Source organism: Salmo salar, chromosome ssa01, assembly GCF_905237065.1.
Source record: "Salmo salar chromosome ssa01, Ssal_v3.1, whole genome shotgun sequence".
Lineage (NCBI taxonomy): Eukaryota > Metazoa > Chordata > Actinopteri > Salmoniformes > Salmonidae > Salmo > Salmo salar.
This window is the reverse complement of record NC_059442.1, coordinates 88,595,231-88,608,600: the sequence shown is the minus strand read 5'-3', so window position 1 is coordinate 88,608,600 and position 13,370 is coordinate 88,595,231. Positions and strand designations below refer to the sequence as shown.

Genomic DNA, 13,370 nt, shown 5'->3' with positions numbered 1-13,370 from the left:
GGAAAAGTATGTGTGAAAAGGAGTCTCGGCAGTAAAAAAAAAACAGTGGAGCTGCTGCCCGTTCATCTACAGAACTACATCATGATTGACAGGCTAACAGGGGCTTACATGTGTAGTGCACTCTGTGCCTTCGCAGCTTCCTGTGGGGTGCTGTAGCGAATCAGAGCGCTGCCCTGGGTCAGGCCGAGGTGAAAGGTCAGCAGGGGGCCATGCTGCATACAGATGGTACGGAGGGTGGAGCCGTCGATCTGCAGGAGGGGACAACATGGAGGGACTGGGGTTAGGGATGACTTGTGCAGTAGAGGTGATATGTGCAAGAGAAGTGATGCTGTATGTGTGCACATGCGTGTGTGTTGTCCTGAGGAATGGTGTGTGTGTGTAGTCTTTATGAGGGATGGTGTGTGTGTGTGTGTGTACCTGTGGAGTGAGATTGCAGAGCACCAGCCAGCAGCTTCCTCTGGAGGTCCCCCCATCACTCCAAGCAGAGCCTATTAGCACCAAACCACACACGGGGATCAGTTCCACATAGTAGACAACCCCTACCTCTGTACCTGCGGCAGCCAGTTCTGGACCAATGAATGAGAAATAAGCCCTACTGTACTTTAAGCTTGGTGAATAAAATATAAATGGGCTCTGAGGCCTAACCACCTAGCTATGCAATTTCTCTGGGGCTCTGTCCCAAATGGCACCCTATTCCCTTTATAGTTCATTACTATTGACCAGGGCCAATAGGGAATAGGGTGCCATTAGGGATGTGGAATCAGATCAAGGCAACGGACATCTGGGTACATTTAATACTTCACCAGGCAGGACAGACCAGGGTTGAAAGTCTCAAACAACACCCTGTTATGACATTACCAGGGCCATATCTGGTTTCCTGGCTCCCGCTCGAGCTGCCCCAGCCACGGGCCTGCCACGGGCCGCGGGACGGCGAGGCCTGCTTCTGATTGGTGAGTCCCGGGGGTGGGCGTGGCAGCTGCTGGGACTGTTGGTTGCGATTGGTCTTCCACATCTTGTTGTGTCCAATGGGCTCAGGGGGCCAGCTGGTCTTGTACTCTGTGTACTTTGCTACGGGCAACAGGAAATTAACTAGTCAGACCTGGGTCTGACTAACAGCAGGATGAACACAGCCAGACTAAACTCAGACAGACAGTTGAAACTTGACACCCTGAACGACAACATTTGAGAGTAAATAAAAGGAAAAGCAGAGTGTATATTTCGAACCCCCGGAGAATGTTTAGGGTGTTTGTAAATTCACTGCGCTCTGGCACACTCAGAAGAGAGTGCTCTGAAATCAGAGTAGATAGCCAGAGTGAATTTACAGACGCACCCTAAGTGAACGTGATAGCTCTTTTTTGTGAAAGTCACCTTTGGACTTCATAACACATCCATAAAGCATACATAACACATTCATAGTGTTACTGAGTTTTCAGTCTGTTACCCGAGTTGTGTGCGTTGTTGAGGGGGCTGTCTGAGGCACTGTAGGGCCAGGCACCAGGTGAAGGCAGCAAGGTGTTCAGGGAGGGGTTGGCTTCTGGAACACAAACACAACAAGCTTAACTCATGAGGGCCATGGTGGCTCGTGGGTCTGCGTACCCACTTCCATACCCCCCACCCTGTGAGCAAAACATTTTAGCAACCCCCCTCGTGACAGCGAAGATAAAATATAAAATAGTTGAAGTTAATGTCATGCAATTCTGCACATTTTTCCACAGGGCATAGAGACAATTTAGCAGTTGTAAAGCAAATTTGTAAGTTGGAATAAGTAAAAAAAAGAAAAGTGAAATTGGTCCACGGACCAGCAGTTGTCCATCCATGATATAGTAAGATAGAGTATAATATTAACAACTTGATGTTTAACTGGTGCATGCATTGATGGATATGATTTCAGTGGTATACTAGTTTCTTTGACTTTGTGAGGACGAGGGCTGATGACAGCATACTTATGTAATGTGTTATTGTTACGTAATATGTCAGGTCAGCTGGTCTCTTAGCAACAGGTGCTCGGAAAGTGGACTTAGTCATAGATACAGTTGCAACTCTGCTTTAGTCTCGGTAGGTACCCGTGTTGTCTCTTAGCAACTGGTGCTCGGTGTCGTTGAGGCTAGACGGCCCAGGGATTCCCATCATGCTCCCTGGGGTCATGTAGGGGTCAGACTCTGGGTCGATGCTCTGGATCCCCTTCCAGGGCACGCCGGGCTGGAACTCTGACAAACAGAAATTCTTGATTTTTATTTCAAAACAAACAGATGAAGCCACCTCATCAACTTAACCCTGGTCCCAGAGAGCTACAGGGTGTTGCAGGCTTTTGTTCCAGCTCAACACTAACTGATCCAGGGGATTTGGTCAAATCAGGTGTGTTAGTGGTTGGATAGATCAAAATCCTGCAGATTCAGTTGGTATTTAGAATGGCCACGCACCAGGAGGCCAGCTGGACGTGCCCTGGGGCTTGGAGCCCATCTTGTTCCCAGGAGTACGGTGCCAGTTGTCCCTCTGGAGGGGCATGCCTAGCCCCTCCCCTCCCATCATGTCATACTGGGAGTATGGAGAGACCCCCCTTCTCATAGGGGTGGACATAGGACCTGAGAGGAAGAGGGGGATGGAAAGAGGGAGATGAGAAGACAATAAGAGAGCGATACAGAGGAGAGAGAGAGATGAAGAAAGAAGACAAAGCCAAATGGGTCAACAATCAACATATTCATGTTGGCATTTGCATTTTAGTCATTTAGCTCTTATCCAGATTGACTTACATGAGCAATTGGCGCTAAGTGCCTTGCTCAAGGGCACGTCAGCCTATTTTCCGTCTTCGGGATTCAAGCCAGCGACCTTTCAGTTACTGGAACAACGCTCTTAACCACTAGGCTATCTGCTGCCCCATGTCGTACTATAATTAATTCCGTAAACTCACTACAGTGTTAGGACTCGCTCTCTCTCACCGTTTTTGTTGAGGCTTTCAGGAGGGGAGGGGGCAGGAGAGTGACCCTCCATCATCCATTTGAAGCGGGACTGCTGCCCCCCCATGTCCTTCATCCCCCCTGGGCCTCCCATCACCGAGCCACCCATGTCCAGACCAGACAGGTTCACTCCTCCACCATAGCCTGAGAGGGAGGGGGACAGGTAGGGGTTAGAGCTGATGGCAGGGGGCCTGTATAATGACTCAATTACATGCAGAGAATCAGTCAGTATGCAATGAAAATCCTCAAGACGGTTTACACTGACAGTAAGCATTTGGTTGGACGGTGTGTACCATGTGTATCCTGTACATACGACAAATAAAACTAACATTGTTAGTGGTTTGTATTGAAAATAAGATGTATAACACAGTTGTGTCAAAACGAGTGGGACGTTCTCTCGGGTAAAAAGGAAAATCAAGCATTTTTCAAAAAGAGATTATCATCTATCCTTTATGTCCATTCATGTCATTATTTACAGCGCTCACCAGAGTAGCCCTGTGTTTTCTGGTGCAGGTCCACAGAGCCACCCATGCCTGGATGGGGCAGGGAGTCGGCCATAGGCAGTTTGGGGCCTCCTCCTCCCAGGTCTGAGGGTGATAGTTTGGAGCCCCCTCCGACACCCTGCTGCTGCTGCCTCTGCTGCTGGAGAACAGCCACGATCCTGGCCAGCTGAGGAGAGAGATGAGGGATGAGTGGAATTGGGAACCCTGTGAGCAGACATGGCAACATGGGTGCAACGCCAGCCTATGACTATTCATGTGAAAAGTCATACAAATCAGAATTCAACGTTTGTGTTCAAAACATATTGTATTTCCTCAAGTACAGAGGTTTACCTGATTCATAGCGGGCACATTTCGTTTTCCGTTGAAATAACTAGGGTTGTGTCGTTTCCAGTTGAAATAACTAGGTTCAATGTTCATTCAAATTTGAGGCACTGAGCAAATTTTAGGTTCTTGTGAGTGGAAACTTGAACAGTGTGAGAATTTCGTGCAAATTCCAGTGCGCATTGACAGTGAACACTGAGGCTGTACCCTTACAGTTTGACAGTAGCCAATATGCTATTGTGGCTATTTGAGCATAATGTAGGCCTACCAACAAAACCAATGGAGAAAATCCCATAATAGCTTTTGAATTATATGATCTGGCCTGTAGTAGCCTATATGTGGTGTTCAATGCAGGCCTACATTGCATGACACTTTCATATTATGAAGGGCTTTGACATTAATTCATGATTTTTTACTTGGCCTGTATGATGCAAGAAAACACTTTACAAAATAAAATGTATTATTATTACCACACAGAGAATTAGACAATGCAGGCTATCCCTCTGCCTATTGGCTTATTCATGCCTGTCTCAAAATACAACACTGCCCCTTTGATTAAGACAAGCTTTTTACCTTAAGACTGGCTTTTCAAAGAAATCTAGCCTACATGTTTTGTGCTCTTGTAGGAAGCAGTAACTCCCCATTGCTGACCTATACTTATGTATAACTGGGATAATAACTCGCTAACCTGCAAAGAACAGATCTGAAAAGTGCCTTCACTCGCAGCTGATTGAAAGACCGCTTGTGGGCCACCCCTGCCAATAGAATTATACTCCGTCGCGTTCTGGCTCTGCCTACAACAAAATCACAGACTCAATCTTGCAAAGTTAGATGTGTTTTGGTTTGTTGCATTGAAAAGGGACTGATAATGTTGATTAGATCACAGAAGAACGGCCACGCATGCTTGCTGCTTAGAGGGGACATTGGTTATGTTGTTTCCAGTGCATTAGTATTAGTAGCAGCTGTAACAGTAATAGCAGTTTGACCTGTTGTGGGTCGGCCTGCTGGCGTAGGTTCTGGGGGAACTTTCTCTGGTTCTGTAGGAGCTGTTGTAGCTGCTGTGGTGAGGTGAGCTGCTGGGGGTTCTGCTGCTGCTGGAGGAGGAGCTGGCAGGCCTGGGGGAGAGGGAGAGACGACTGTAAACACCTGTTACAACACCCCAAGAGGAGGAAGGCAGTCTCAACAGTGTAGTGTTTCTGCTGCGGCGCTGCGCCACGGCAAACTCATTGGTGCCACACACCCAAAAATATGGAACATGAACAAATATTTCTGGCGAAGTGCACATTTAACAGGAAGGCCTACATTATATTTACTGTGTTTATCCAAGTTTTATGGGACATAAAATACATCAATAGGATGCTAACTAGATAAAAGATGACATTTGGTATCTAGCTAATGATTAGCCCAATAGGCAACCCCATGCTTCAGCCTATTTATAGCCAGCCACTATGCTGAATCAATTGGGCTGCAGGTAATATGCTTATTGCTAATGGAATACCTGATAATATGGACCATGTATATGGTCCAATATGTTAAAATAATTTTAACAAATAATTGTACCAATATGTTATTGGGCTCATTTCTGGAGGTGGAAATAATTTTAAATATTGTCAGCATAATTTAATTTCCATTCATTTTAGAGTAGAATGTCATTTTTTTAAAAAGGTCTCCACAACTAAGCTTCTCAGTCCTTCTACATAAAATGTATTTGGGAAGGGACCCCCAAAACAATCCCCCCACTGCTATTTCTCTCTCCAGAGGAAACATTGACAGTGGCTAGAGGAAGAAGGGGTATGAACAGAGGGTACTACAAATTGGTACTTTTACTGACTTGTCATAGGCCTATATAGGTATATAAAAACATTGACGTGTCAGCCAACAAGGCTTTAATTAGAACAAATCTAAGGTTAGTTTTGGTGTTCCTCAAGGCTGTGTTCTCTGGCCACCACGTTTTTCATTCTAGAGTTGGATAAGAGTACAGCTACTCACCAGCTGGAACTGAATATGAGGGGGGTAGATGCCGCTCAGCATGGCAATGTGCTGGGGGGACAGCTGAGGGGGGAACATACCCCCTCCTACACCCGCCACCCCACCCACACCCCCGACTCCACCCACGCCGGCACTGGGAGGTGCCACCTGCTTCAGCATGGAACCTGGCACCTGGAACATCAGTGTTACCATGGGAATGTGGAACATAAACACAAAGCACCTTCTGTCTAGCACATTCCCTCTAATAAACAGAAAATCAGTGGTGCACTACTCATCGATTTGGTGAGGTTTTCTTCATCGAGTGAGTTCACCTAATCACTCACATTAGCTAATGATCCAGAGCAGGCTGGCAAAATAAATCACATCCCTGGAAACATGTTGCACACAAAGTTCTGACTAAGAAGCCAAAGGCCCAAAAATCTATTGTTCCTGAGCAGAGGTTGGGGCATATAGTAGACTGATTTGCACAAGGGATATTGATCAGCAAGTCTTGTGAATAAAGCTGTGAAAAGGTGAACATTAAAACTGATTACTTTTACAGTCTGATCAAATACAACAAAAAACATCAAATGGTACCTGAGGCGACAGGTACTGATGAGGCACTTGCGCTCGTATCCCAGCGGACGTGTTGATGGGTGGCACACCGGGCTGGTGTCTGGACTGGGGCATCCCACCACCGCTGCCGCCAAACATGTTATGACCACCCTGACAGGGGAACAGAGAGGGAGAGGGTTACAAACATGACTGACTCTTAGACATTAAGACGGTGGAGATAAGGTAGGAAATTACAGACGAAGAGAACGATACAACAATGAACAGGTCTCCATCCAAACTTTTTATTAGAGTAAAGTACATGTCGGATAAAAAACAGAACATTTGTTGGTAAACATTCCAAATAACAATACACCAGACTAGCTGGGATCGTTTTGTGTAGGTAAAATACATTTTGCGAGAAATGGCGGAGAATATACATTTTTATTATAATAACTACCATATCGAAGTAAACTTGGATTCACCCCATGATATGTTGTGTGGTCCTCCCACTACGACTCAGGAGAGCATGCAGTTGATTAGGCTACAGATTAAATAAATGATGAACTTCACAGGATGGTGAAAGTGGAAGGTGATGAGCTTGATGCTTCTTTCCAATAAATATCGAGGGACTTATTCTGGTGACATGATGATCGATGCTTGGCTGCTGTTTGACAAATAATCTCAGACAGTGCCTTTGGAAAGTATTCAGACCCCTTGACCCCACATAATGACATAACAAAAACAGGTTTTTAGAAATCTTTGCTAATATATTATAAATAAAAAACTTGAAATACTCAATTTACATATGTATTCAGATCCTTTGCTATGAGACTCGAAATTGAACTCCGGTGCATCCTGTTTCCATTGACCACCCTTGACATTTAAAAAAAAAATTGGAGCCCACCTGTGGTAAATTCAATTGATTGGACATGATTTGGAAAGGCACACACCTGTCTATATAAGGTCCCACAGTTGACAGTGCATGTCAGAGCAAAATCCAAGCCATGAGGTTGAAGGAATTGTCCGTAGAGCTCCAAGACAGGATTGCGTCGAGGCACAGATCTGGGGAAGGGTACCAAAAAATATCTGCAGCATTGAAGGTCCCCAAGAACACAGTGGCCTCCATCTTTCTTAAAATGGAAGAAGTTTGGCACAACCAAGACTCTTCCTAGAGCTGGCCACCCAACCAAACTGAGCAATCGGGGGAGAAGGGCCTTGGTCAGGGAGGTGACCAAGAACCCGATGATCACTGACAGAGCTCTAGAGTTCCTCTGTGGAGATGGGAGAACATTCCAGAAGAACAACCATCTCCGCAGCACTCCATCAATCAGGCCTTTATGGTTGCGTGGCCCGACGGAAGCCACTCCTCAGTAAAAGGCACATGGCAGCCCGCCTGGAGTTTGCCAAAAGGCACCTAAAGACTCTCAGACTATGAGAAACCAAGATTGAACTCTTTGGCCTGAATGCCAAGATCACGTCTGGAGGAAACTTGGCACCATACCGTCGGTGAAGCATGGTGGCAGGATATTTTTCAGCGGCAAGGACTGGGAGACTAGTCAGAATCGAGGGAAAGATGAACAGAGCAAAGTACAGAGAGATCCTTGATGAAAACCAGCTCCAGAGTGCTCAGGACCTCAGACTGGGGAGAAGGCTCACCTTCCAAACAGGACAACGACCCTAAGCACAGCCAAGACAACGCAGGTGTGGCTTCAGGACAAGTCTCTCAATGTCCTTGAGTGGCTCAGCCAGAGCCCGGACTTGAACCTGATCTAACATACCTGGCGAGACCTGAAAATAGTTGTGGAGCAACTAGAGCTTGATAGGATCTGCAGAGAAGAATGGGAGAAACTCCCAAATGTTTTATTTATTTAACCTTTAACTAGGCAAGTCAGTTAAGAACAAATTCTTATTTACAATGATGGCCTAGGAAGAGTGGGTTAACTGCCTTGTTTAGGGGCAGAACAACAGATTTTTACCTTGTCAGCTCGGGGATTCGATCTTGCAACCGTTCGGTTACTAGCCCAACGCTCTAACCACTAGGCTACCTTCCACCCCTAAATACAGGTCTGCCAAGCTGGTAGCGTCATACCCAAGAAGACAAGGCTGTAATCGCTGCCAAAGGTGCTTCAACAAAGTACTGAGTAAAGGGTCTGAATACTTTTCACAATTATTGTTTTTGAAAATATAAATTAGAAAAAAATGTCAAAAAAAAAAAGTTTTTGCTTTGTCATTTTGGGGTATTGTGTGTAGATTGATGAGGGGAAAAAAATAATTAATTTTAGAATAAGGCTGTAATATAAAATGTGGGAAAAGTCAAGGGGTCTGAGTACTTTCCTAAGGCACTGTAGGTACCATTATATAGGCATCTGTGAGCTGTTGGCTAGAGCGCACGTGCCAAAACCAAAGTAAGCACATTCGCTAAACAAAACGCAATATTTGTTTTCACAAAACCCATCAGTAGAATTGAAAATGGGTTTTCAACGTATTTAACATTTAACCCAAATTGTACTTCTTTATTCGGTACATGGGAATTTAACCACAAAAGTTATTTTATGTGCACTGTCATCATGCACAGTCTTTAATCCACAACAAGTCAGTTTGATGGAAACATTTCTGGTGGGAAAATACTTTTGTTTTTATGTTTTGTTTTTATACAGATTTTAGAATATTTGCATGAAAACCTGTCGCCAATCGGGTGGAAACCTAGCTATTGACACAAAATGATATTGGGATACTTTTTACTTGATGTTTAAAAGGAATAATCTGCAATTGGTACATCCATTTTATTTTTATTAATGATATGTACTCCGATTTTGGAAGAATACAATTTACAAGGGATGTAGATTACTCAGAGTTGGCTAAAGCAGAAACTGATCGGGGACCAGGTTAGCGGTGAAGCAATGAGCTGATGGTCTGATGGAGACAGAGGGACACAGCCTTACTTGTCTAGGGGGGATAGTGTGGCTGTAGAGGGGGGAGGGCTTGTAGACAGTGGGTGGAGAGTACTCCTCCCCAAGGCACCCATCCTGATTGGTGAACGGCAAGGGCTGCTGATCGCAGTGACAGCCAATCGAAGTAGTTGCCCAATTTGGGGGAAGAAGTAGGCAAGACAGGAAGAAGGATACCAAAAGATGATGGGAAAGGAAGAAGGATACCAAAAGAAGATGGGGAAAGGAAGAAATACAGAGAGAAGAAAATGTTAACGGGACAAGAGAGACTTAGAGAAGTCAGTCATACAGAGGTTACACCCCAAATAGCACCCTATTCTCTTTATAGTGCACTACTTTTGGCCAAGGCTTACAGGGCTCGGATCAAAACTATTGTAGTATACAGGGAATAGGGTGAAATTTGGGACGTATCCAGAGAGGTTTGTGATGTGTCCGAGGTACCAACCTTGTCATAACAAGGCCCAGGGTCGCCAGGCCCAATCTCTTTGGAACCAGGTGAACGGTAGAGCATCCCTAAACCTCCTACTCCTCTCTGCCCTCCTTTACGCATCTCTCCATTGTAGTCATGCAGGCCCATCCCTCGCTTCTCTCCCTCCATTTTCTTATCCTGAGGAGGACCAGGGGCCAGGTCCAGAGGCCGCCCGCTAGGATCATCACCCTACAAACACAGCACATATCTTCACTACCACCATCAACCCCAACATAGCTATGACGTGGCATCAGGGCGTAAAATTAACACCCGTCAAATGAGGGTGAATTGAGGTATTGGAGTAAAAATGTATATTTCACCAGCCACGTAGGTGGGTGGTCGATTTGCAGGGCTCTACAGTGTGAGCATTACATTCACATTTGCGAATAAAAATAGGAGTAAAAAGTAAAAGGAAGAGCACACGTGTACGATCTTGTCTCATCACTGCAACGTTGGGGCTCTGGTGGCGAAGGTTGGGTCACGCATCCTACGAAACATTACCCGCCAAACCGCACCTCTTAACCTGAAAGCCAGCCGCACCAATGTGTTGGAAGAAACACCGTTCAACTGACGAGTCGCCGCTAGAGCGCGATGAGCCAAGTAAAACCCCCCCGGCCAAACCCTCCCCTAACCCGGACGCCGCCGGGCCAGTTGTGCGCTGCCCTATGGCACTCCCAATCACGGCCAGTTGTGATACAACCTGGGATCGAACCTGGGTCTGTAGTGATGCGTCTAGCACGGCGATGCAGTGCCTTAGACCGCTGCGCCACTCGGGAGGCCCTACAGTAGCTTGTTTTGAGAGTATTTCTGCTGTTATGTTGCATAGCATAAGAATCTATAACCCACCTCGCGCAGCAACACTGCCTGGCTAGGGAGCTTTGTGCAGTGTGCTGATCGATTAATTTTGAGGCACTGCGCACATGCATAAAACTGGTCAATTTACTCAAGTCTACAAAGTGAGACTTTGTCCTCGTGTTTCTTGGCCATTTAGATTGTTTTGATCACACGGTCAGTTGTTTTGATCACACGGTCAGTTGTTTTGATCACACGGTCAGTTGTTTTGATCACACGGTCAGTTGTTTTGATCACACGGTCAGTTGTTTTTCAATGTTAGTTTGAGTCTGCCTCTTCAACTGATAGCGGAGAGATGCTGTCTACTACTAGTCACATCCAAAATCTCACACAGATACACTTGAGACTCCAGTGACCTCATTACCACGGTAACCTCTCGCCCTTTAACGCATCTGATATTTTGATGTAAAAACTCACGTCACAAATTTTTTTTATGAAATTGAGCAATGCATCACATTACTTCTTACTAACACATTTTTTATAAACATTAGGCATAGTCATCAGTTTGTTTTCTCCATAATTAAAAAAATAAAAATAACTCATAACATTTTCAGCAAACTTAACCAAGGCACCTGCAAGTTCCCGGACATTTATGTGGGGGGGTGGGGCTAGCCCTTACAGGTCCCAGACGTGCTCAATGGGATTGAGATCCGGGCTCGTCGCTAGCCATGGCAGAACACTGACATTCCTGTGGCATTGTCATGCTGGAGGGTCATGTCAGGATGAGCCTGCAGGAAGGGTACCACATGAGGGAGGAGGATGTCTTCCCTGTAACGCACAGTGTTGAGATTGCCTGCAATGACAACAAGCTCAGTCCGATGATGCTGTGACACACCGCCCCAGACCATGATGGACCCTCCACATCGATCCCGCTCCAGCATACAGGCCTCGGTGTAACGCTCATTCCTCGACGATAAACGCGAATCCGACCATCACCCCTAGTGAGACAAAACCGCGACTCATCAGTGAAGAGCACTTTTTGCCAGTCCTGTCTGGTCCAGCGACAGGTGGGTTTGTGCCCATAGGCGACGTTGTTGCTGGTGATGTCTGGTGAGGACCTGCCTTACAACAGGTCTACAAGCCCTCAGTCCAGCCCCTCTCAGCCTATTGCGGGCAGTCTGAGCACTGATGGAGCGATTGTGCGTTCCTGGTGTAACTCGGGCAGTTGTTGCCATCCTGTACCTGTCCCGCAGGTGTGATGTTCAGATGTACTGATCCTGTGCAGGTGTTGTTACACGTGGTCTGCAAGTGCGAGGACGATCAGCTGTCCGTCCTGTGTCCCTCTTAGGCATCTCACAGTACGGACCTTGCAATTTATTGCCCTGGCCACATCTGCAGTCCTCATTCCTCCTTGCAGCATGCCTAAGGCACGTTCACGCAGATGAGCAGGGGCCCTGGGCATCTTTCTTTTGGTGTTTTCAGAGTCAGTAGAAAGGCCTCTTTAATGTCCTAAGGTTTCATAACTGTGACCTTAAATTGCCTACCGTCTGTAAGCTGTTACTGTCTTAACGACTGTTCCACAGGTGCATGTTCATTAATTGTTCATGGTTCATTGAACAAGCATGGGAAACAGTGTTTAAACCTCTTATAATGAAGCTCTGTGAAGTTATGTTTTTTTACGAATTATCTTTGAAAGACAGGATCCTGAAAAAGGGACATTTCTTTTTTTGCTGAGTATATTTTGCCATCTACCTGCCAGGTTTATGGACCAAAAAGTACATTTTAGGCCCTGCTTGGCATGACATCCTCATTGTAATAGTTACAACAAAACATCTCTCACTATGTCCAGTATCTCACAACCTATGCCTGCCCATGGATGCCTATGGACCCTAAACCTTGTATTTGCTCTGAAACTTACCAGGAGCCCTATGTTGGAGAACTGTTTGTTCATGGGGTTCATCCAGGAGTCTCCTCCTCCACTCTTCAGTGGAGCCTGAGACAAAAACATACTGATATAACATTTCTGGCAGTAGTTTTTTGTTCTGGCACAAACATTGTCAAACAAGTAAGTCATCTTCAAACCAAAAGGCATCAAAAATCCAACTCCTATCAAGTATTTGAATGAGGCAACAACCAAACAAACCTCCCCCCATTGTGAATGCTTTTCTACCTTGTTGGGCTTCTTGCCCCCGTGACCTTGGCCCCAGCCCCCACTGTTGTAGGAAGAGCTGCTACCCTGGGACCCAGCGCTGCTCCACAACCCTCCACCTCCCTCCTCTTCTTCCTCCCAGCTGGAGTGACGTGAGGCCGCCACAGAGCCCTGGTCGCCCTCACCCCAGCCGCCTTCTTGCATAGACTTTGAACCTGCTAGGGATATAACAATGAGTAGCATTATTACACCATAACAGCATACTACCATATTAACAAAATGCTGTGTTATGATGACAATGCAAATCTGTGACTGTCTGGATATTTTGGGAGACAAAAATCATGTCACTCTGCAAGGGTGACTCGTCACACAGCTACGCTTATGATATACAGAGCACTTGGAAAGTATTCAAGTGGGGGGTTCAATGTAATAGTCCAGTGGCCATTTGATTAATTGTTCAGCAGTTTTATGGCTTGGGGGTAGAAGCTGTTAACTCTTTAGGGATAGGGGGCAGCATTGGGAAGTTTGGATGAAAAGCGTGCCCAGAGTAAACTGCCTGTTCCTCAGGCCCAGAAGCTAGAATATGCATATAATTAGTAGATTTGGATAGAAAACTCTAAAGTCTCCAAAACTGTTAAAATAATGTCTGTGAGTATAACAGAACTCATATGGCAGGCGAAAACCTGAGAAAAATCCAACCAGGAAGTGAGA

At 45.8% G+C, this 13,370-nt stretch overlaps 1 protein-coding gene across 8 annotated transcripts in view; it reads right to left on the bottom strand.

Annotated features, from left to right (window-relative positions):
• Positions 1-13,370, bottom strand: part of LOC106609422 (trinucleotide repeat-containing gene 6B protein) — a 30,965-nt gene that overhangs the window by 4,646 nt on the left and 12,949 nt on the right. For 2 of the 8 annotated variants that reach the window (XM_014208241.2, XM_045723974.1), the window contains 15 exons: positions 12,681-12,877; positions 12,429-12,503; positions 9,695-9,907; positions 9,244-9,351; positions 6,344-6,472; positions 5,768-5,938; positions 4,765-4,914; positions 3,440-3,623; positions 2,937-3,098; positions 2,421-2,582; positions 2,064-2,207; positions 1,442-1,534; positions 859-1,068; positions 418-488; positions 109-248 (listed from right to left, as the gene is read on the bottom strand). In XM_014208241.2, coding sequence (XP_014063716.2) covers positions 109-248; positions 418-488; positions 859-1,068; positions 1,442-1,534; positions 2,064-2,207; positions 2,421-2,582; positions 2,937-3,098; positions 3,440-3,623; positions 4,765-4,914; positions 5,768-5,938; positions 6,344-6,472; positions 9,244-9,351; positions 9,695-9,907; positions 12,429-12,503; positions 12,681-12,877 — 2,209 coding nt within the window. The remainder of the gene's footprint in view (positions 1-108; positions 249-417; positions 489-858; positions 1,069-1,441; positions 1,535-2,063; positions 2,208-2,420; positions 2,583-2,936; positions 3,099-3,439; positions 3,624-4,764; positions 4,915-5,767; positions 5,939-6,343; positions 6,473-9,243; positions 9,352-9,694; positions 9,908-12,428; positions 12,504-12,680; positions 12,878-13,370) is intronic. The other 6 variants (XM_014208267.2, XM_014208246.2, XM_014208257.2 and 3 more) reach the window with 6 other exon arrangements.